The sequence below is a fragment of the Chiloscyllium plagiosum genome, unplaced genomic scaffold (genome assembly GCF_037043375.1).
Source record: "Chiloscyllium plagiosum isolate Xiang-an unplaced genomic scaffold, Cpla_swu_hap1 HiC_scaffold_13, whole genome shotgun sequence".
Taxonomy (NCBI): domain Eukaryota; kingdom Metazoa; phylum Chordata; class Chondrichthyes; order Orectolobiformes; family Hemiscylliidae; genus Chiloscyllium; species Chiloscyllium plagiosum.
This window is the reverse complement of record NW_028270151.1, coordinates 53,330,012-53,354,230: the sequence shown is the minus strand read 5'-3', so window position 1 is coordinate 53,354,230 and position 24,219 is coordinate 53,330,012. Positions and strand designations below refer to the sequence as shown.

At 39.6% G+C, this 24,219-nt stretch overlaps 1 protein-coding gene across 3 annotated transcripts in view; it reads right to left on the bottom strand.

Annotated features, from left to right (window-relative positions):
- The window catches only part of lekr1 (Leucine-, glutamate- and lysine-rich protein 1), a 212,435-nt gene that overhangs the window by 63,337 nt on the left and 124,879 nt on the right, over positions 1-24,219 (bottom strand). For all 3 annotated transcript variants that reach the window (XM_087993242.1, XM_043702179.2, XM_087993243.1), the window contains 2 exons: positions 16,713-16,832; positions 15,976-16,151 (listed from right to left, as the gene is read on the bottom strand). In XM_087993242.1, coding sequence (XP_087849368.1) covers positions 15,976-16,151; positions 16,713-16,832 — 296 coding nt within the window. The remainder of the gene's footprint in view (positions 1-15,975; positions 16,152-16,712; positions 16,833-24,219) is intronic.

The following is a 24,219-nucleotide window of genomic DNA, read 5'->3' as shown; positions in this document are numbered from 1 at the left end:
GGATCATCCAATTCAGCACTCTGTACCTGCATTCTCCCCATGTCTACGATTCCTTTAGCCCTAAGAAATATATTTATCTCCTTCTTGAAAACATTCAATGTTTTAGTCTCAACCACTTAATTTGGCAGAGAATTCCACAGGCTCACCACACTCTGGGTGAAGAAATTTCTCCTCATCTCTGTCCTAAAATGCCTACCCTCATCATTTCACTGTGTCCCCTCGCTCTGGACCTCCTGGCTATCGAGTACAACGTTCTTGCATTTAGAATTGTATACTTTGAGACTTACCCCTATTTTTCTAAACTCCAGTGAATGTAGTCCTAACTGTTCCTATCTCTCCCTGTATGTCCAGCCCACATGACAGGAATCGGTCTGTAAATCTTTGTTGCACTCCTTTAAAAGCAAGCTTGAATTTCTTACTTCCTCTCTCCCATTCCTTTCCCAGGGGTAACTTCTTGCCGCTTGTTTTCCTGCCCAACAGCTGATCAGTCAGTTATTTGGGGCATCTAGCAGTTTACAAATGAAAGAAAAGAAAACATAGTGAGCTCCTGCTGTCACTGATATTATTGGGTTTTTCAAGTGCTGCCCCAAACTCTCCTTTCCTCTTTGTAAATAAATATCAGGGCCAATCCTAACACATGGGCATATCATACGTGGGATAAAAACAAAAAGTATTAGAAACACGTAGCAGATCGAGCAGCCTCTGTTAAGAGTGAAACAAAGTTTCAGGTTAATTACCAAAACTCAACTGACACCAGTTATGAAAAATGATATTTGCAGAATTTTTGAAATATCTAGAAATGTTTATAAACTATTTCAGTTACCATACATTTCAACGCTATCTCAACACTAAGTGGTGCTGCTGCCCCTCACATCCTATCTCTCACATGCTCCATGTCTGCTAGCCAAGATAATTCAGAGCACTACTTCTGCTGGTTGTAGTGCATATGTACACTGAAAGGGAACAAATACGTGTGAAATTATGTTTAACTTTTCACAGCTCTGAGGCAGATTATTAGACAGTACAAAATATTTCTGTACACTTGTCATGCATAAACTTATTAAAAATACTCAAACATGCTCCAATACTAACAATATTCAATGACATTCTAAGTCTTAGGAAGCTGCAAGATTAATATGCTGTCAGAACTGAGAGTGTAAGCAAACAGTGAGACTGTAGAATGTTATTTGCATGTAACCAGGATATTCAAAATGCATGTATCACCTCTAATTTGATTGAAGACAAATAGGGCAAGATAGAATCTCATGCAGCATTTTAACAGTTACATGCAAACATATTTAAAAGGTTACAGTGCTAAGGTTTTACAGAATCTGAAAACTGGACAAACAATGTAAAGAAGTTTTGCCAATATTATACTGTTATGTATCCTTCTTTGCTATTTTCGCGGCTTCTCGTGTGAAAGAAAAATCATTTTTGGTTCAATCCTATGTTCTATTTACAAGAAGTTGAACAGGCCACTATCACTGACTTTGCAGTCTATACCATCCTCATTTTCTACGATACACATATCTCTGCAGTTGAAACCACAAACTGCCATGACTGGAGTCAAGGTCTCGCATTGTTCTCAAGATCAGCTTGGGGTGTAGCTGTGGTGGAACTAGGTAGGAATGTTTGAAAGTAGTGGCCTCAAGAAACATTTATTATCTATAAATTATTACAGTCTTAATATTCCTTTTTAAGCATCCAAGAAACATTCAATTTCCAGATGCAAAGTTGAGAAACACATGCAACACTTTTAAGTCTGTATAGAAAGCTAAATATCGAGCAGATTTGTGTTTGTTAACAATTTGTTTTCATTAAGTTTGTTTCATTTATAGTTTAGTTTCCAGATCAAATTATATGGGCACAATATCTTTTATCTATAGGAGAAAGTGAGGACTGCAGATTCTGGAGATCAGACCTGAAAATGTGTTGCTGGAAAAGCACAGCAGGTCAGGCAGCATCCAAGGAGCAGCAGAATCGACGTTTCGGGCATGAGCCCTTCTTCAGGAATGAGGAGAGTGTGCCAAGCAGGCTAAGATAAAAGGTAGGGAGGAGGGACTTGGGGGAGGGGCATTGGAAATGCAATAGGTGGAAGGAGGTTAAGGTGAGGGTGATAGGCCAGAGTGGGGGTGGGGGCGGAGAGGTCAGGATGAAGATTGCAGGTTAGGGAGGTGGTGCTGAGTTCGAGGGTTGGGACTGAGTCAAGGTGGGGGGAGGGGAAATGAGGAAACTGGAGAAATCTGAGTTCATCCCTCGTGGTTGGAGGGTTCCTAGGCGGAAGATTAGGCGCTCTTCCTCCAGCCGTCGTGTTGCTATGGTCTGGCAATGGAGGAGTCCAAGGACCTGCATGTCCTTGGTGGAGTGGGAGGGAGAGTTGAAGTGTTGAACCACGAGGTGGTTGGGTTGGTTGGTCCGGGTGTCCCAGAGATGTTCTCTGAAACATTCCGCAAGTAGGCGGCCTGTCTCCCCAATATAAAGGAGGCCACATCGGGTGCAGCGGATGCAGTAAACTTGGGGCCTTGGAGGGAAGTAAGGGTTGGGGGGGGTGGGCGCAAGTTTTGCATTTCTTGCAGTTGTAGGGGAAGGTGCCGGGAGTGGAGGTTGGGTTGGTGTGGGGTGTGGACCTGACAAGGGAGTCACGGAGGGAGTGGTCTTTTCAGAATGCTGATAGGGGAGGGGAGGGAAATATATCCCTGGTGGTGGGGTCCGTTTGGAGGTGGCGGAAATGACGATGGATGATATGATGTATATGGAGGTTGGTGGGTTGGTAGATGAGGACCAGTGGGGTTCTGTCCTGTTGGCGATTGGAGGGGCGGGGCTTAAGGGCGAGGAGTGGGAAGTGGAGGAGATGTGGTGAAGAGCATCGTCGATCACGTCTGGGGGGAAATTGCGGTCTTTGAAGAAGGAGGCCATCTGGGTTGTTCGGTATTGGAACTGGTCCTCCTGGGAGCAGATGCGGCGGAGATGAAGGATTGGGAACATGGGATAGCGTTTTTACAGGGGGCAGGGTGGGAGGAGATGTAGTTTAGGTAGCTGTGGGAGTCAGTCGGTTTATAGTAAATGTCCGTGATGATTCTGTCGTCCGAGATAGAAATGGAGAGGTCCAGGAAGGGGAGGGAGGAGTCTGAGACGGTCCAGGTAAATTTGAGGTCGGGGTGGAAGGTGTTGGTAAAGTGGATGAACTGTTCAACCTCCTTGTGGGAGCACAAGACAGCGCTGATACAGTCATCGATGTAACGGAGGAAAAGGTGGGGGGTGGTGCCATCTTTTATCTATAGCAAATGGTGATGGTTCTCTTTTCAACTGCTGAGAATGACAGTATGAAACGTTTAGGAATCCCAATGTAAATTTAACTTTAAAGGTAGGCTCAGCATTGGATAAGTTCTCCCCATATCATCAAAAGACGTGAGCATTCAGATAAGTTTGAGTCTTTGCACTGCAGTCGAATCTCTTATCATTTTCTATTGGCTTAAGTATTATTATTGTACTTCCAAGCAGCACTTCCTTAACATTGCATTGGGGTGTCAACCTGGATAATGTCCTCAAATTCAAAAGTGAGCATTCAATCCACAATCTCCTGTTATGTAGTTAGGGTGTATTGCAGCTGCAAGTTTGTCAGGAAAGTCTTCAACATAAATTCCAAAGCCAGTTTTGTCATGCTATTCCTAGTTCCAGGTATATTCACTAGAGTGGGTGGAAGGCAGGATTGTAATCACACCCCACCCCCAATTAAAACTAGTTAAACACTTGAAGAGCTCATGAAGAGCTGATTAACAACAGTTGAAATGTCAGGAGAGGTATAATTGAAGGACTACAGTGGATATATATGCTGCACAGACAAGGACAGATAGAGCAGACAGCTATAGCTAGCCCAAGAAATTATCCCTGAGGTAATAGGTTTCAAAGGCAGAGAAAAGAACTTTGTCATTTTGAAACAGGACTCTTGAACTCAAATTACACAGGGATGCTAGTCAAATATGCCCCAAAAGTTCCCACATCAATCACTGGCTAATGTTACAGCCTTGTTTACAAAGGGAATGAGGCAGAAGGCAGGAAACTATGGGCCGGTTAGCCTGACCTCGGTTCTTGATAACATTTTAGAGTCTATTGTTAAGGATGAGATTGCGGAGTACTTGGAAGTGCATGGTAAAAGAGGGTGGAATTAGCATGGCTTTGTCGAGGGGAGGTCATGCTTTACAAATCTGTTATAATTCTTTGAGGAGGTAATGAGTACATTAGACAAAGGATAGCCATTGAATGTGATCTAATAGGATTTGCAGAAGACCTTTGAAAAAGTGCGGCACAGGAGGCTGCTAAGTAAGATAAAAGCCCATGGTGTTCGGGGTAAGGTACTGGCATGGATAGAGGGTTGGCTAACTGGCAGACGGCAGATAGTAGGAATACTGGGGTTTCTTTCAGGATGGAGGTAGTGACTAGAGGAATTCCACAGGGGTCAGTGTTGGTACCATAACTATTCACATTATATACTAACAATTTGGACAAAGGAACTGAGGGTATTATTGCTAAGTTTGCAGATGACACAAAGATAGGTAGTGTTGAGGTAGTAGAAAGGCTGCAGAAGGAATTGGATATGCTAGGCGAGTAGGCAAATAAGTGGCTAATGGAGTACGACATGGAGACATGTAAGGTTATGAACTTTAGTCGGCAAAATAGAGGCACAGGATATTTTTTAATTGGAAAAAGGCTTCAGAAATCTGAATGGTAAAGGTATTGGGAGTCCTAGTTCAGGATTCTCTTAAGGTTAACATGCAGATTCAGTTGATGGTTGGGAAGGCAAATGCAAAGTTAACATTCATTTCGAGAGAGCTAGAAAACAACAACGGAAATGTACTGCTGAGGATGTATAAGACTCTGGTCAGACTGCATTTGGAACATTGTGAGCAATTTTGGGCCTGGATCTAAGGAAGGACATGCAGACTTTGAAGGTTTTGTCAGGGCGGAAAGGCCTGTTCCTGGGCTGTAAACTTTCTTTGTCATATGAAAAGAGTTGAGGACACTGGGTCTATTCTTGATGGAGTTCAGAAGAATGAAACTTATAGAGTACTGAGATGCCTGGATAGAGTGGTGTGGAGAAGATGCTTCCACTAGAAGGAGAGACTAGGAATTGTGGGCATAGCCTCAGGGTAAAGGGACTACCATTTGGAACTGAGATGAGGAGGAATTTCTCAGGTGGAGGGTGACTCTGTGAAGCTCATTGTTGCAGACAGCTGTGAAGACCAAGCCATTGAATGTATTTAAGACAGAGATAGATGGGTTCTTGATTAAAAGGAGGCTCAAAGATTATGGAAGAAGTCAGGAGAATATCAGCCAGGATCAAATGGCAGAGCAGACTCGATAGGCTGAATGACCCATTTTTCCTCCAATATCTTATGTATTATGGTCTAACACACAGGCAACCCAACAGAGAAAATTCATCCCAGTATTTGGGAGAGACAAAAATTGTAAGGAGCTGCACCTTTAATCATTGAATCTGTTCCCTTGAGGCAAACTGTTCCACCTCCTCTAATCACAGAATCACATATTTGTTACAGCACAGAAGGAGGACATTCTGACTACTGTGCCTGCACTGGTTCTTCAAACAAGCATCGTGACCTAGTGCTGATCTACTGTTTTTTCTTTCCCCATATCCTTGCAAATTATTTCTATCCAAATAAAGACCCAATGCCTCTTGAAAGCTTTGATTGAACATGCCTCTATCACAGTTCCATACAGTCCATACCTTCACTACTTGCTGAGCAAATTTTTCTTCACTTCATCCTTGATTCTAATGCATATCACTTTAAATCTATGCCCTCTCATTTTTGTTCCTTTTATGAGCAATGACAATTTCTCCTTATCTAGCATGCTCATGATTCTGAACACATCTATCAAGTCTTCTTTCAGCTTTCATCTCTCCAAAGAGACAGTTCCAACTTCTTCAATCTATCCTCATGACTGAATCTCTTCATTCCTGGAGCCATACACTTACCCATGTATACAATACTTCGGTTCGAACAATTGTCTTATACAACACGTTAATTACCTCCTGGCTTTTATATTCTTCCCCCTATTAGAAAAGCCAAGACATTCTATGCTTCATTAACTGCTCTCTCCATCTGTCCTGCTATTCTCATTGATCTGTGCACATATACATCATGTCCCTCTACTCTGCACACCCTTTGGAATTATATCCCCTATTTTATATTGTCTTGCAACTTTCTTTCTACCAAAGTGCATTACCTCATACTTCTCTGTACTAAACCTCATCAGCCACCCATCAGCCCACTCTGCTAAACTGTCAGAGTATTTTTGAAGTTCCACTGTCCTTCTCACAATTTGCAATTCTTCAAGTTCAAAACCAGAAGTTTCCTCTCTCTCACTCTTGCTGCTCCTCAAGACACAGGATTATGTAACTGGAGGAGCAGCAAGGGTAGAAGGGAGGGAATCTACGATTGGATTAACTGGAGGAGTTATAATGGCCAGCTTGGGGTCACATGCAACAGAGTTCCAAGGGGCCAGAACAGTGAATAATCAGAGAGATACATACTCATTCAAGGCAACCTGAGTATCTGGGTGCAGGTAGGAAACAGGAAACAAGTGAGTAAATGGATAAACAATTGAGGGAGGCTTTTGGGGAGTGGAAGAGGCCCAAACTTTGGAAAAGAAGCAAGCCCCAAGTGTCAGCCAGGTGAGTGGACAGATATGAGGGAGATCAGCAGTCCCTGCATGAATCAGAGGAAGCAGCAACTGAGTGTCGCAAGCAGGAGTAAGCAAAGCCTGAGTGTTGGTCAAGGAGTGCAAGAGGTGTTGATAACAATTGGGTGCCACATTACTCCTTTGAAAGGATTTATAAAGTTTTCAAAAAGTAGGAGACCTTCATGATTTTCATTCCACCCCTAAGGAACATGGATGGATCTGAGAGTACATTCTTTGAAAAGCTGGCTATACACTCTTCCACAAGCGGCCCAGACTGAAGGCAATATAATGAGTATCTTGCTTGCTAGGATGACATTCAGCAGGCCGTTAAGTTTAACAAAAGGTGATTCCAGTGCATAGACTGGTCAAGTGATGCACTCCAATACATTCATGCAAGGACCTCAGAGTAATGTGCCCTCCATAACAAATTTCTAGAGATAGATGTGGGCTTTGAGGAAATTGAGGCCAAGTTAATTGAAAGCAGATAGTTTCTCTGAGGAAAAAGAAGAGTAACAGATGAATGGACAACTAAGAGGAGATGGAGGAGTTATGATGGAAACTATCGAGATACTCTGATGTGCAAGGAAGTAACTAGGCACAATGCAAGAAACAAAGGACTTATCAGGGTGCCAGAAACGTTAAGGATCATTTGATTCAGGTATGTTTCACGTTATTTCCACTAACCCAGGATGAAGGCCATAGAATGCAATTCACTCTGACATAACTGTACAATCAGATCTGCTAAAGAGAAAGACTGGAACAAGGTCTCAAAGTTATTTTCCCCTCTCCTTGATCACACTCTTATTCTCTTTTCCTAGCTGAAAAACATATTTGTTGTGGCAACCCAAATAAAAGGAGTCTCAGCTACAAGCCTTCAAGTGGGATTCCTTGTATAGCAATCTTCTTTTGTCCTCTACCCAAATTCAGGTCTGGTTCACAGCATCGTGACATCCATTACGAATTAGAGAAGGCTGCAGGTTTATGCCAAACAAAATGAAAATTGAACCACGTGGTATTGATGCTAGTCGGAACCACACCAACCATCCAAAAAACAGTCTCCTTAAGGACCCCAAGTTGCTGCTGCTGTTGCATGTTTACATGTATTTTATAGTGCTAATCTCTGAATAAAGTCAGAGGTTCTAATTTTCCTTCTATGACAGGGCTGACCAGGAATCTCTCCTGCTATTACTAATTGACATTGGGATGTGTCAGAAAATTTAGAAGTTAATACTGAACCTATTTGGTTGCATTACAATTAATTTCCTTGGCCAACAAGACCTTGAATAGAGCTTAAACCTAGAATTTCTGACTGAGAGGTAGGGATCCTATCCACTGTGCCAAAAAATATTGTTATAAAATAATAACAAAGTGAAGCTGTAAAAATAAATGCTAAGAAGAGACTCCAGTAGCCCACGCGGTGCTTTCTGCTCACTTACTCTTCTGCAGGCTCTTGTAGTTTTGGAGGAGGTGGAACTTGCTCACTTGTTTTGTTCTGCAGAGAAATTGTACTTGGTGGTCCACCTTGTCATGGTGGTGCCCATGGGACATTTCTGGAAGGTGGTGCCACTTTATCATCATAAGGGCAATGTCCATCCCTTGATCTTGGCGTACAGAGGCTGATGATGGTAAAGGCACCCCACAAAGGGTAGCACTTCTTCCTGCCTCAGTGATATACTCAGCCTTTGACTGGTGCTATAGTTGGTTGGAGGAGAGCTCCAGCTGGGACACAATTATAGTGTCAATATGTTAAATTGATAAGGCACTAGGACTGGATGAGGTGTATCCAAGGATATCGAAGGAAGTGAGAGTGGAAATTTCAGGGGCACAGCATTTCTTTCAGTTTCCCTCGATTTGGGGTGGAGCTAGAGGGTGGAACAATTGCAAATATTAAGGAATAAATTATAGGAAGGATATAAACACATTGGGAAAAGTGCAAATGTGGTTTATGAGAATGGCTCTAGTGATGAGAGTTATGAGAAAAGATTGGAGAAGTGGGCTAGTTTCCTGGAGAGGAGAAGGTTAAGAGGAGATTTGAAATAAATTTTCAAAATCATGAAGGTTCTGTACAGAGGGGATAAGGGAAAATTATTTTCACTTATCAGAGGATTGTGGCACAGTTTCAAAGTGTTTTGCAAAAGAGGCAAATGTATGGATTAGAAGAAACGTTCTGACACATTGAACAGTCGAGAATGCATTGACTTGAAGTGTGATGGAGTCAGGTTCATTTGAGGCATTCAGAAGTGCATTATATGATTACTTAAATAGAAAAATGTGAAGTGTTAAAGGGAAAAGATAGAAGATTGGCACAAAGATAAAATGGAAAAAATGCAGAGGCATGGAATTGAGGGTGATTTAGCAGTGTGAATTAGAAACTGGCTTTCTGGAAGAAGGCAGCGAGTGGTGGTTGATGGAAAATATTCAGCCTGGAGTCCGGCTACTAGTGGTGTGCCACAAGGATCTGTTTTAGGACCACTACTGTTTGTCACTTTTATAAATGACTTAGACGCAGGCATAGGTGGATGGATTAGTAAATTTGCAGATGACACTAAAGTCGGTGGAATAGTGGACAGTTTGGAAGAATGTTACAGGTTGCAGGAGCACTTGGATAAACTGCAGAATTGGGCTGAGAGGTGGCAAATGGAGTTCAATGCAGCTAAATGTGAGGTGATGCACTTTGGGAAGAATAACAGGAAGGCAGAGTACTGGGTCAATGGAAAGATTCTTGGTAGTGTGGATGTGCAGAGGGATCTTGGAGTCCATGTACATAGATCCCTGAAAGTTGCCACCCAGGTAGATAGTGCTGTTAAGAAGGCATACGGTGTGTTAAGTTTCATTCGTAGAGGGATTAAGTTCACGCTGCAACTATACAAACCGTTGGTGCGGTCACACTTGGAATATTGTGTACAGTTCTGGTCCCCATATGTCAGGAAGGATGTGGAAGCATTGGAAAAGGTGCAGAGGAGATTTACCAGGATGTTGCCTGGTCTGGAGGGAAGGTCTTATGAGGAAAGGCTGAGAGACTTGGGTCTGTTCTCATTGGAAAGAAGAAGGCTAAGACGGGATTTGATAGAGACATACAAGATGATCAGAGGGTTAGATAGGGTAGACAGTGAAAGTCTTTTTCCTAGGATGATGACGTCAGCTTGTATGAGAGTGCATAACTACAAATTGAGGAGTGATAGATTTAAGACAGATGTCAGAGGCAGGTTCTTTACGCAGAGAATGGTAAGGACGTGGAATGCACTACCTGCTAATATAGTCAACTTAGCTACATCAGGGAGATTTAAATAATCCTTAGATAAGCACATGGATGATGATGGGATAGTGAAAGGCGATGGGCTTAGATTAGTTTACAGGTCGCCGCAACATTGGGGGCCGAAAGGCCTGTTCTGCACTGTATTGTTCTATGTTCTACAAAATACACAGAGATGCAGGCATGGTATGATGAATATAGCATAAAAATTCTGTGATTCCAAACGTCTCTGTACTACATAATGCCATTGACTACTCCAACTACACACTGTTGCATACATTCTGAGCATTGCAGTGTATTAAATGTTTATCTACCCAGAGTAATGCTGATGCTGCACGTAGCTCTCCAGGTGATATTCCACCATCTTGATAAACGAATCATGTGCTTATACCCCTGAGCCACTGCAGTGTGAGATCGCTGGAGTCCTCAATTCTCTGCTCACAATCAAACACTGCCTCAGGGAATTCTTACATGTGTTGCAGGTAGAGTCTGAGCAAGCCTGTGCCTGTTCTCCCTTTTCCGAGTGGAAATGTCCACAACTGTGTCTGGTACATTCTCCATCACACTAATACTATGCTCCTCATCCAGTGTCACCTTATCTAAACACATGCCAAAACTGAGGCAAGAATAGGTATAATGATTGAAAGCATGCTTGTCAGGAACCTTGACTTCATGAGGTTTTTGGGGGCTTAAAATGGACAGAGTGTTGTTGAGTGGCTGCCTGAAGTTGAGAGCCTCAAGATAAAATTGAAAAAGCCAACCTAGGAGGTTAGAAGCTATTGCAATGCTGAGGCTACTGAATGCAACTCAGTGTTTAGCATGCCACTGGATGGAGTACATTATTTGCACCTCCCATTAAGCACTTCATCCATTGTAGTCAATATCTCTATCACGGATGTGACCTTGTCAAGTCTGACTGTCTGCTCATCTGGAATCCTGGCTATCTCTGTTATTCTTTCTTCAATTAGCATTATCCTTCATTATTATGAAACATTATTCAGGACACACATCATGCAGAGAGAAAAGTCAAATGGCATTTCCTGGAGGCTGCAAGCTTTGAAACCTATCTTGAGAGCTGGGGGTTGCATTCACCTTGCCAGAGTGTATGAGGTCATGCACACTAACTGAACCTTTTTTAGTACCAAACCCATATTCTTCTAACAAAGTTTTCACTGTCTGAGACAGAAACAATCCTAAACCAGGCCTATTTACTGTCAGTTCATGGTCTCCTCCTGGCACCTCTGGAAAAATTACCTCCTCTCCTTACCTCATAATATCAGGCCTGAAATCCAAGTCACTATCACAGAACTAGTTCTCTGTGCTTCCTCGGGTTTCTAGCCTCCAGCTTTCCAATGTTACTTCTTGCATATTTCAATCCACTCTAACCCTGATCACAAGTCTTCTGTTTGCTCCAATCAGGTTTGAACAGACCTACTGTAATCTTCAAAGAGAATTTAGTTTGAGTCTGCACTTCATCTGACTTGCCTTACCCTCTGTGGCATTTAGTTGGCTGCCAAACCAATTCTAATCCCTTTAAAGAGGTGAAATCAAGAAAATCGTGTATTTAGTCTATTTAATAGCCTCCCTGCAGGCAGGTTCAAGATCAGAAAGCAGTTCTGACTTCCATTTCCCAACTCCATCATAAAAATTCAAACATTTGAATCAGTGTCCTCAATCTAAAAATTATCATACTGAATCTTTGTCACCTTTAAACCTTTTTATTTTTATTATTCACATCACACCTACCAATCTTATTTTTATTTCCTTTCTAATAAACCTCAACAATGCCAAAAAGTGCTGTTGAGATCGATGCATTCACTCTTCCTTCCATATTTAGTTCATGTATTGCGCCATTACTTTCTCTTCAACCAAGCATTATTTCAGGGACTTTGTCCTGTGTAGAAGTATTACTGAAAGTGAATCAGTAGGTGAGGCAAAAGCTACCAAAGGAATGCAAGATCAAGAATCTGCTGTAACTGTTAGAGAACAGAAGTTATCAGTCCTTGATTAGCATTTGGATCTTATCCAGTTCCTGAACTTAAAGCAGAGACAAAGACTAAAGACAGTAGTGACAGTAGTGACAGAAGGATTTGAATTAAGTCATAGAAATATATATTCAAATTAACAAATGGCACTATGTTAGAAAGCATTGCAAGTTGTCCAGATGAGAACTGGAAGTTAGTTACAAAGCAATATGAACAATCTAAGTGACTACATATAAGCACAGCAAATGAATGAAGAACTGTGAGATCATCCACTTTGGATCAGGGAAAGAAAAATATTTTCTTAATGGGAGTGTTAGGAGCTCTTGAAGAGCAAAGGGATTTAGGTGTCCATATATACTAATCACTAAAAGCTAATGCACAGGTACAAAATGCAATCAATAAAGCTAATGGAATTTTGATCTTTATCTCAAGGAAGTTGGAATACAAATGTGAGGAAATGATGTTCACTGTATGCAGCATTGGTCAGAAAGGATGTCTGAAGTGCATTCAGCTTTGGGCACTACATCACAGGAAAAAACAATCAGTCTTGGAGGATTGAACTTCCTGATTCATATGAGGAAATGAATAAATTTGTTTTGTATTCCAATGAGTTTACACAGTTGAGGGATAATCCAATTGAGATCTCCAAGACAAGTAATGGATTCAATAGGATAGATATTGAGAAACTTCTAGTTCCTCTTGTGGAGAATCTAGAATAAGAGGCATATATTAATTTGGAAATAAATAATTTAGGGATGTGGAAGTTTCGTCATTAAGTCAAGACATTCAAGACAGAAATTGATAGATTTTAAGTTACAAGTGACATCAATCCCGCAGCAGGTAACTCACCTCCTGATTCCCCAATCTTGTCCATCATCTATAAGACACAAGTCAGGAGTGTAGTGTAATCATCCCCACTTGACTGCATGTTTCCAATCCCAGAAGAGAAATCAGGGCCTAACTCTAATATCTGACAAGCTAACAATTATTCACAGCCAAACTATCAAATACTTCAAAATTACATGGGTGATGACAACTTTCAGAGTTTACACTGCCTCATATTCATGAGAGGTATACTTGCATCAATTTCTTTTCTTCCGTGGCCCGAAGGCATTAGCTTCTGGAGTGTCAAGCGGAAGAAACCATTCAGCACACAGTTATCATTTTCACTTGGAAATTGATTCCGATTGAATTCAGCTGCATTGGGTTACTTGTCACTGTTCTCAATTGCAGATGATTTGCAACTACATGGCAGTGTAATCTTTGCCTGCATCAGGCTAATGTAGTTGCAATTTAGTTTCTATTCTTTGACACTCTGTCCTTAAAAATACATTGTACTGTTAAGGATGTCTGTTGTAAAAGTTCTCACAGAAGAAGAAAAAGACTTCTGATTAAAACAAGATGAAAAATATAATGTTGCATCTTCTAAAAACAAGGAAAACCTTTGCTTCGGAGTGATGTAAACATCAGGATAGCACTTCTATTTTTTCATCAATCAGTCCCAAATGTTTGTACTGAGCATTAATCTTCTAATAAATTGCCACCACATTTATAATGTCTCTTCTCTCCACTGCCTTACTTTAGAGCCTTACATGATTCAACACAACTATTAGGAGTCATGACCTGATTACAACTCACTGAATGCATCTTCCTTGGACCTGAGCCAGGTATAATGATTTTACTGCTCAATGGCTTAAAAACCTATATTCAATATCTGGGAGTCTGTGTTCACTTTCCAACGTCCAGTTTACAGAATATACCACTTTTAGATCTCAAAGACAATGCTTTAGGCAATATTACAGGACACTGTTCCAACTACTGCCCAATTTGATTGAGTTAATTATTTGTTTCTTAAAAAGCTAAAGGATCACTTTGTTGCTCTATTTGTATTGCTTACTTCCTATGAACAATCACTACAGACATCAGCTAGATCTCCCATAAGCCACACATGATTTGACGTTTTAGCAAACTAAAACACTGCAAACACCAGAAATCTGAAATAAAAAAGAAAATGTTGGAAAAGTGCAGCATTTTTTAACTTCTTATTAATACTTCTAAGCTAGCACTCTAGCATACTTGCACACTGAAAATTAGGATTGCCAGCTCTCACGCTAATTTACCATCACCATTCTCACTGCTGAGGAGGAGAGAAGACAAGAACCCACCAAACTCAGAGAACAGATGAACTAATGGACTTGACGTTCACTCACCAAATGCTAGTTTGGAATTTTTACAGGTTGGCTTGCATGATGGATTGGGAACAGCCCAACTAGGAGGCAATAGCAATGCAACAGAGAGCTAGTCATGGCTGTGCCATTCTTTGGCAGGACTCAGGAGCTATTCAGTGAGCAGAGTTACCAATTCAAGTGAACTGTATGCATTTGGTCAGTGGAGATCTTCATGCTCTTCTGAGGCAGTTGGGTGAAAGACAGGGAGTCCAGTAAGCTTTGTTAGCGTTTCTGACTGCAATCATGACAAAAGTGATGAGGGGATTGAGATACCAGAAAATAGATTTGAGTAGCATTGAGGACAATAACCTCATGAGCATCAGCAAAGGTGTGAGTGTGAGGAAGGTGCAGGACAGGAATTAGGGTTATGAGGTAATGGAGGTTATATGTTCAACATCAAATGTGCTTTCAAAGATGCAACTACTTGTAGTTGTCAAAAAGTTTATGCCAGAATCTGCACCTATTTAGATAGATGGTGATTTACAACTTCATTACGCAAGGCCTCACACTTCATAGTACTGTTCATTATGCCCTACAGTATCTATTCAAGTATTGTGATAATTTCCAATGGACTCCTTCCAAGGATCAAAAGCCAGTGTAATATAACATCTTCATGTGCTGACAGCATGTAATCCATCCATCACTTAATTCCCCAATTCAAAATATGAACAGCCCTAAACTCCTGCAGGTTCTGATCCTGTTATAAATAATCATGAGGCACATCTTACCTGCTAAACAATAACATTTTTTATGGACAAAGAATGCCTATTTTGTTGACATTGGGGAGTATTAATTTTAATGAATCTGATGAAGTGTCAGCACAAAGTGCACTAAATGCTACAGTTACACACCTATCTGAAGTGAGAGATTCAGAGGCATGGCCAATTTTGAAGAACTCACAGCAGCACTTGAAGAGGAATGGAGGAAGCATTGAGAGGGAAATAAAGTAGCTTTTAAGCGCGGAATTATTTTGCAGTGCTGAGAGTTAGAAAGAGATTAAATAATGGAAGACTTTAGTCTTTAGATTAAAAGTTACAAGCAACCACAGTAAAAACAAGAGGCAAATGTTTTGTAATTGCAGTTAAGCATCTCTTTAAATTGTGCACAAAATGGTTGCCTTCCAATTTCTACCATCTTCTAAACACAAGAAAAACAATCTTCAGTAACAATTTGATATCTTTGAAAATAGAATTGGGATTATAATTCAATTCACATAAATTAATGAGGCTTTTATTGGTGTCCCTCTGGAGCTCTAGCCACCAGGATTGAAACTGGTTCAGATGGACAACAAAGTGCAAGTCAGCACTTCAGTTCTGTTCACGTGCCCATTTCCTCTGCTACCCTGTTTTTAGACTTAAAATATTAGGTACCTGAAATCACCCTAATAGTGTCTGTTATTTTTAAAATCCCAACCAATTCTAATTTAAATGGAAAATACAAACTGAATGATCATCAGTTACAGATAATGAGAAAGAAAATATTTATTGTACTAGTAACTTTACTCTGAATATACTTAGATAACATTGCCAAATCAAATGCAAACCTCAGCAGGAATTCATTCTTGTGCTTGCATCCTACATTGTAATAAGTACATCAGCAAATTTAAACATGAAACACATAATCGCACTTTGTGGATAAAGTAGCCAATTTTCTTCTGTGTAAAAAGAAAGCTATGGAGTGCATTTTAATTGCAAAATGACCAATCTGCATTAAAACTTTATAAATTTAATGTGCAATAGAATGCCATCATTCTTTGTAAAACCTATGAACCATATTTATGTTTCAGCCCCCAGAAGAGAGTTATACTCACCCATCTGTACAGCATCTCCAGTGGCCTCCAGGCATTGTGTCAGTGCTTTGCTGAAAGGTTCCCATATTACCAAGTTGCTTCGCACATCTTCTCTAAGCACTGCCAGTTCAATCTTTATCCCCTGAAGGAAAGTGGATGTCTGCTCTATGATGTGTGCTTGTTGTTTTGTTCTTTCCCTGTGGAATAAGATATTGTGATATTAATTCAGTTTAAAGCCAGAATCCTCTCCACTAACTTACTCTGAACGGATTATAACATGGTGCTTATTCAGTCCCTTTGCAATCTCAATTAGTTTAACAGCCAACCTGAAACAATTCAGCACTCCTACATCAACAGAACTTATATTGGACAATACACGAAGAAAAATGTTGTCTGTCTCTCAATAAGTTAGACCAGCTATAATCTAGATGATGACTTTGACTTGGTTAGGGAAATTACCATCTTTAATTATTTGTACTGATGTCATAAGCATGGAAGGCATCACCTGCTTGTTTGATTCCCTTTCTTAAATGTAAACAAGAAAATCTGCAAACATGTGAGAGCATAAAAATTATTTTAATGTTTCCAAACAGTTGTTAAACATCTGTTGAGTTTTCCTGTCATGCCATCCTGATTCTTTATTAATTGTAAAACCTTTCAATTTTGCATTCCATTTATGCTCCATGCAGGTGTTTCCATGCATTTTTCCTTTCCAATTATTCAGTTGTATCTGTTTGTGATTTTAATGGGTTCCTTACCTGCAAAGTTTTGATGTGTTCTGAACTACTACTAGCTGACTCCAATTGTCTTCCATTTTCAAATGAATGCCCTCCAGTTCTTTCTGCTTAGTTGCAAGTTCTAAACTCAAGAAATTCAAACTGAAAAGGGAAAGATAAAAGCCATATTTTTATACCAGACAAGATAGAGAATGAAAGCACATTTTCAGCACAATAAATACGTTTTTTTAACAATAAACTTCGCAAACAAATGTAAAAATTGTTTATATTATTGAACACATTTTAAACATGCTTACAATTACAAAATGCATTGGTACTATTTTTAACACCAGTATATTATCATAGCATCATTGAATCTCTGTGGTGTGGAAGCAGGCTATTTGGTCCACCAAGTCCACATCAACTCTCCAAAATGCATCCCAATCAGACCCATCCCTCCTACCCAAAACTCTGCATTTCCCATTGTTAATCCACCTAGCCTGCATATCCCTGGATACTATAGGCAATTTAGCATGGCCAATCAACCAGCCTGCAAACCTTTAGACCGTGAGGGGAGACTGGATCACCTGGAGGAAACCCACACAGACACGGGGAAAATGTGTAAACTCCACACAGACAGATTTTACATTGGACAGTTGCCCGAGGGTAGAATTGAACCCATGTCATTAGCACTGAGGTAGCAGTGCTAACTACTGAGCATTGTGCTGCCCTATTCATTGCTTTATAACGTATACTTGTTTTTCCTTTTGAAATCTTTATAAATGCTTATATGTTAATACACCTGGGCTGGAAGGCAGCCCATTTATGAGTTTTTTTTCCCACTGCACTATTTTCTTGGTTATCTTATCCTGTGTCCTTCCTCCCCCAGTCTCCCTTCCTGAATTGCTAAGGATAGCCTGGCTCTCATATTGGACATTTTAGTCCAAACATCAAGTTTGAGCCACAACTTTAACTCCACCTTGACAAAGTCCACTATCCGAGGAGCAGAAGAATTGATGTTTCAGGCATTAGCCTTTCATCAGGAAATGCCGATTCTCCTGCTCCTCGAATGCTGCCTGACCTGCTTTTCTTTTCCAGCGCCACACTTTTCGACTCTGATCTCCAGCATTTACAGTCCTCACTTTCTCCAAAGTCCACAATCCATCTCACAACACTACTTGTGAGATTTTCAGTGGGAACTTTTTAACTAGATGTTGAAATATGACTTGAGGAGAAAGTGAGGTCTGCAGATGCTGGAGATCAGAGATGGAAAAGTGTTGCTGGAAAAGCGCAGCAGGTCAGGCAGCATCTAGGGAACAGGAGAATCGACGTTTCGGGCATTAGCCCTTCTTCAGGAATATGACTTGCCAACTGCATAGCTTCTACTGCTATGATGCATCTTAATTGTGCTAGTCAGTCACTTCAAGTTTAAAGATACTTTTTTCTAACCTACAATCCACCCTGATGTTGTTACCTGTTGAGTTTCTGGTAACTTTATTGCATAATACGGCATGTAATATTAAGTAGAAGGGTATAGGGCATACCAAAATCCTTGGATGGTCTTGAATCTTTTCTGTTTCTGTTTACTCAACTCTCACCTCAGATTCCAAGAAATTACCTGCACATTAGGGCAGTCACACAAGGGAACTGCTTTCGATTGCATATTAAATTAGGTGAGGGTAATTGATAAATGTTCAGGATGCATCTATCCCAAAGCGTGACGACAACTGTACTGAAGCAGGTGAACTGAGCAGATATTCTAAGTTCCTAATTAAGAAGCATGGTATCAAGATTTTGTGGAAAACACTGATCTTCAAAAATGGTGCATCAAGTACTGCAAGCCATTAACTACACCCACATTCATTTACTGATAACCTCATCTTGTCACTTAATTCGTATTGGGGATGTCATAGACAGATTGAATCAAAATCACATAAATGTCCCTCCAATAAACTAATCTCATGCACAAGTGCCATTCACCTCACATCACTTTTTTTTTCATAATTATCATCCATACATTCATTTCACAAACTTTAAATTTATTGGACAATTGCAAGCAACTCAGGATATAGAGAGATTCCTCACGGAATGAAGACACAACGGTGTAGGGCAGCCTGCGAATGACTGAACAGCCATCATTGGGGAGCATTTTTTTAACCTACATGGTGCGAGCATAGAATTAAGAAGTACCACAAAATTACCCATATTTCTGATCCAGACTATGCATGTTGCAACTATTTGATTTGTGACAATGTTGCTTCGTTAACAAGGTTATATTGTCCTTGGTTTTTTTATCAGAGGGTTATAAACACAGAGTTGCCGAGAGGTCTGGCTTAGATGGGTTTTAGGACCAATTTCATTATAGCTAACAGATAGACACTGCCTCAGCCAAAAGACTTTTAAGTTTAAAAAACACTTGTACAATGAAAGGCGAGTGGCCAATTCTCCCAGTTCAGCTTTTCCCTGGTTTGGTTTAGTTTGGTTTTAGCAATCTGGCTGTTCAGAGAATGCAGTCAGTCAGTTTTGAGGCTTCTGGTCAAAGAGACAGCTACATGGAAAAACGTGTTCCATGCTAAATCTCTCTGCCATCTCTCTCTCTCCCCCCTGTAACACCCTGTGTTTGATTTTTCCTTTTTTGCCAAAGGGTGTTTATGGGAATTGTTCCAAGTAGTTGGAACAGTATCATTAAGTTGGGATAGTCTGTTGGGTTTTCAGATAGGTTAAATTATTCTATATTCTGTTCTCTTTTGTTTGTGTTTCATTCAGTAATTTTGTAAATAAATTCTGTTTTGTTAAAACTAAGTGGATGGACCTGCTGCATCCCTCCTGGAATATCTGCTTATACCTGCTTAAAACAACTAGCAAAGTTAGGGTCTGGGCTGCTTTCTTTGAGGGGGTCTGGCCTGGTCCATAACAGACTACCACCTTATTAGGTCTTAAACATCTGAAATCAATGACTATGTCTTTTCCCTCAACATTTTCGCCTGAAATGTTTGGAACAAATTTCAGGTTCCATCCTCTTGATAAGGGTTTGATTCAATGTGCACCAGTTGATTTTATTGTAAATTGTCTCAGTGCTTCCTGTTAGCTTCTGATTGCCCGTTTATTGAGGATGCTTGTCCCAGAACATCTTGTCTTCTTTGGCTTTCAAACACCAATGGAACAAAATGCAGCCAGAAAACAAATCTGATGGAAATGGAAAATGTAGTACTAAGTGAAACTTGATTGCAAAAAAAAAAAACATGGACTCTGGAAAGGCCCTCACGGATTGAAAAATGACATTAGTAACAAGTCTGTTTAAGAAACCATGGCAACAGAAAGGAGAAAACTGTAGGCTAGTTATCTTAACATCTGACATGGTAAAAATACTACAATCCATTATAAAATAGGCAATAAAAGGACACTTACAAAATTATAATATAACCAGGTAGAATCAGCATGGTGTTACAAAAGAGAAATTGTGTTTCACTAAGTAACAAGCAGAGTGGACAAAGGAGAAGCTTAAGCCGAAACGTTGACTCTCCTGCTCCTCAGATGCTGCCTGACTACGCTACTCCAGCATCACACTCTGACTCTGATTTGCTGTATCTGCAGTCCTCACTTTCTCCAAAGGAGAAGCTACACATGTGGTTTCAAAGGAGACTCAAAATACTTGCAAAACACACAACGTTAAGAGTACAATATTTTCTACAATTCTCCAATTGCACAACACTTGCTGAATAATGCTAAATGTGTGAAGAATAGTGTTGGCAACCAATTTAGGATTGTCAGTCACAATTGCATTGCAACATATGTCATCTTGCGGGTTCAAGATGAAAAGTTTTAACAAAATGTATCTTTTTTCAGCAATATTCAAAAATTTTGATCACTTTAAAATCAGCTTCTGATAATAATAAAATTGTTCGGAACTGCTTCAGAATGGCAGTTCTTGGGCTCAACAATGTAAACAACGGGACCAATTTGCTAAACATAATGATGATGATAGCATAAAAAGGCTACCCAATTAGAAATACCTAAGCACTTACGATGACTAAAGAAGGAATTATCAACCAAGCCAAACAGTTAGAATAACATACATAAACCAATTCAGGTCAAACTAAAGATTATATGTGACATCTGGTGAAACTAAAAGGCACACAAAACCATAAAAAACTTTTATAATATGTTTAAAAGGTAAACTAAACTTCTGTCCAAGTTATTCTTTCCACCACTTGTCTATTTAATTCCTAAAAACATTTCTTTGCTATTCCTTTGGTGAGAGTGCTCAGTGTCACTATGTTAGTTTTGATGGGTCATAATAACTTTCTTTTACTAGAAGAATGATTTCATTGCTGATTCAGAGTGTCTGCATAAAGCCCACCTGCAGGGACATCAGCTCTTAAATTTAAATTCAAACAATTTCACAAGCGCGAGTATTTCACAATCTTGGTTGAGTCCATTAACCTTAAGTTCCCAACAAACAAATTCTCACAATAACTTAGTAGTTTTAATACTTTTACTTATTGTCCTAACATTTTAGTTGGTAAATCACAACCACAACAAGGTTGAAAAAAATAAATATAAAATAGCTTTTCACAGGGCTATGCAGCTGTAGGAATTTGAATAAAGGATTTGGACAGAAAATCATTCCAAGTGAATTTGGGCATTTGTAAAGGATTGAGCACAGACAGCTGTAACTAGGATAATATAAAAATCTGGAAACATTCACATTAATTAAAGGAAACAAATTTATCATTTGTTTTATAATATGCAAAAATGCTGATGCACTTTTATTGTCCAAAAAAGATTGTATTTAAATGTTTCAAATAGGTTTTTAAAACAGTCATTCAGTGATTCAGGTGAAACATTGAGCTCACATGGAAAGCCTGGAATAATTGGGAAAATGCTACTCTATTCCTCAGTGAATTGCCAGTTGCTGAAAATCAAGTCGATGAAAATCTATGGGTTAGTTGTTTAGAAGAGTAAGGCGAAAGGGAGGACTGCAGATGCTAGAGATTAGGTTCAGGATTAGAGTGGTGCTGGAAAAGCACAGCAGGTCAGGCAGCATCCGAGAAGCAGGAAAATCGACATTTCAGGCAGGATCCCTTCATCAGGAATCTTTCAGGCAGGAGCCCTGATGAAGGGTGCCTGCTCAAAGCATTGATTTTCCTGCTCGTTTAGAAGAGTAAGTCAATTCTGCACAAGACAAGAGCGTAATGAAAAAGTAAATCAGATTATGTCTGGAAGGAATAGAATGTTTAGTAACAGTTATAGAACAACCTTGATTATCTAAACTGATAAGGATGGGGAATATTTTGTTTGGATAACTGATCTAATCGTAAACAAGTGGTAATTTATGAGTGCTGATCATCCAAACATGCCTCAGTTATCTGGCAATGCATGTCATAATATCATTTGACTAATAACTGTATGCCAAGTTGCCTAATGCTGTTTTTACGGGTCCTTGAGATTTTGTTCAGATAATCCGAAATTCCGATAATTGATGTTCGAATAGTTGAGGTTTCTCTGTATATTGTTTTAGCAACGAAGACTTCATTAGTTTTAACATGTTATTGCTTCCTTAAAGGCAATATTTGAATGCATGAGGGTATTCTTAATACAATCATTAAATTAGTGGCACAAAAAGAGAAAAACAAGTTTTATTTTGTCACCATTACTAAGATGTAGTTGTAAAGTGACCAAGGAATAAAATACTCCAAAAGCACTTAACTTTTAGAAAAGATAGGTATTAACACCCGTGTAACTCATTCTTAATCTGCATAAGCTGGTGTTGGGTGATTTTTAACTTTGTTCACCACAGTCCAACACCAGCACCTCCAAATCATGACTACTGGAATACCTTAATAATTTTAAAAAAACCTCTATTAGGTCACTTCTTAGACAAGCCCATTGACTCTGTTCTGGTCAAATTCCTGCAAGAAAGTCTCTGTCTAATTTTAGAAATGTGGTACGTGTGAATGGAAAGTTAGCCCACTCCTATAAAGTCAGGGCACCCTTCAATCAAAGTGGCACAGTTAATCTACTCCTCCCAAAATGGAAATTCAAAGATAGCTGCATATATAATTGAAGATGTTTAAACAGGGTGCTGTTTTTAAATCCATCATTTTCATCAAACTGTGTGCTTACAAAGTTAAAAATCACACAACGCCAGGCAATAGTCCAACAGGTTTATTTGAAAGCACTAGCTTTCGGAGCGCTGCTTCTTCGTAACCTAGTGCTTCCAAGTAAACCTGTTGGACTATAATCCAATCTGCTGTTGTGTGATTTTTCACTTTGTACACTCAGTCCAACACTGACACCTCCAAATCATGTATTTACAAACTTAGTGCAACCAACCTCCTGCTAATCTGTTGATAAATATGCCCCAGAATCGCAGAATGAGGTGCAGAGTGTGGCGCATGTATAGAATGAGCTACCAGAGGATGTGGTGGAGGTGGGTACAATTCAAACATTTAAAAGATGTCTGAATGGGTATATGAATAGTAAGGGTTTAGAGGGATATGGGCCAAATGTTAGCAAATGGGACTAGGTAAGATGGGATGTCTGGTTGCCGGGACAAGTTGGAAAAAAAGGGTTCTCTTATATAGCTCGTTCCATACACACACCAGCCTCTTGTTTAAAAAAGTCTGTCAGAAATGAACTGTAAATTTAACAGCTCTTCAAATACATGAAGAGCAAACATTCAAAGGCATTAAATAGATTCAGCTTAGAGATAATAGTTATTTAAAATGATCATACATTTGGACCTAATTAAAATATTGAACAGATACTAAAGGTTGAAAGTAAAACCAATGTTCTTAGCTCTAAACAAAGCACACCTATCCTTTTATCATCTCAGTAAACAGTTTGTCTTTTGCTTTTTATGAATGTTCTTACAAATGCTTTAAGAGAGCACTTGGTGACCCAATCGGTTTGAATGCATTGTTTCTTGTTTTATTGCACCTTTTTCAGTGATAACATAATTATAGTGTTCACACAGCCTATGGCTTCCTCGTCTTGTCTTTTTCAGTGGTATAGTCTGTACAAATTGACAAGACAAATATCATTGGATTTTAATGATCATATCACTTTTGTAATTCAATTTTTTAACTAAAATTTTACAAGAGAGGCAAAGTGTAATTATAGGTATTTGGAAACCTAATTATAGGTACTTAGAAACCATTTACTTCACAAAAACCCATCCAAAAGGTAAAACCAAGCACAGCAATTTTTGTAATTAATCAAAATGTCTTAAGACATTAGAATATATTCAAGGGTTTCCAGGAGCAAGCTTAAAAATCTTTGTATATAATCAAGGAGAAATTTTCATGAATTTTCCATGAGTCTAGCAAGAGCTTATTTTGTTTTGCTTTTTGTCATCTTGATTCAAGAACCTTAAGGATGACTAAGAATGGTAGTGCGCAAGATTGACCCATCTAATGGATAAGATGAGGATGGATGAGCATGTTGGTCTTTTCCTTTTGAATGCTCACAAAGGGCTTTTAATCATAACATTCACCAAGAAGATAATGACAGGCAGTTTTCCCTTAATTCAAAGATTTGGATGGCA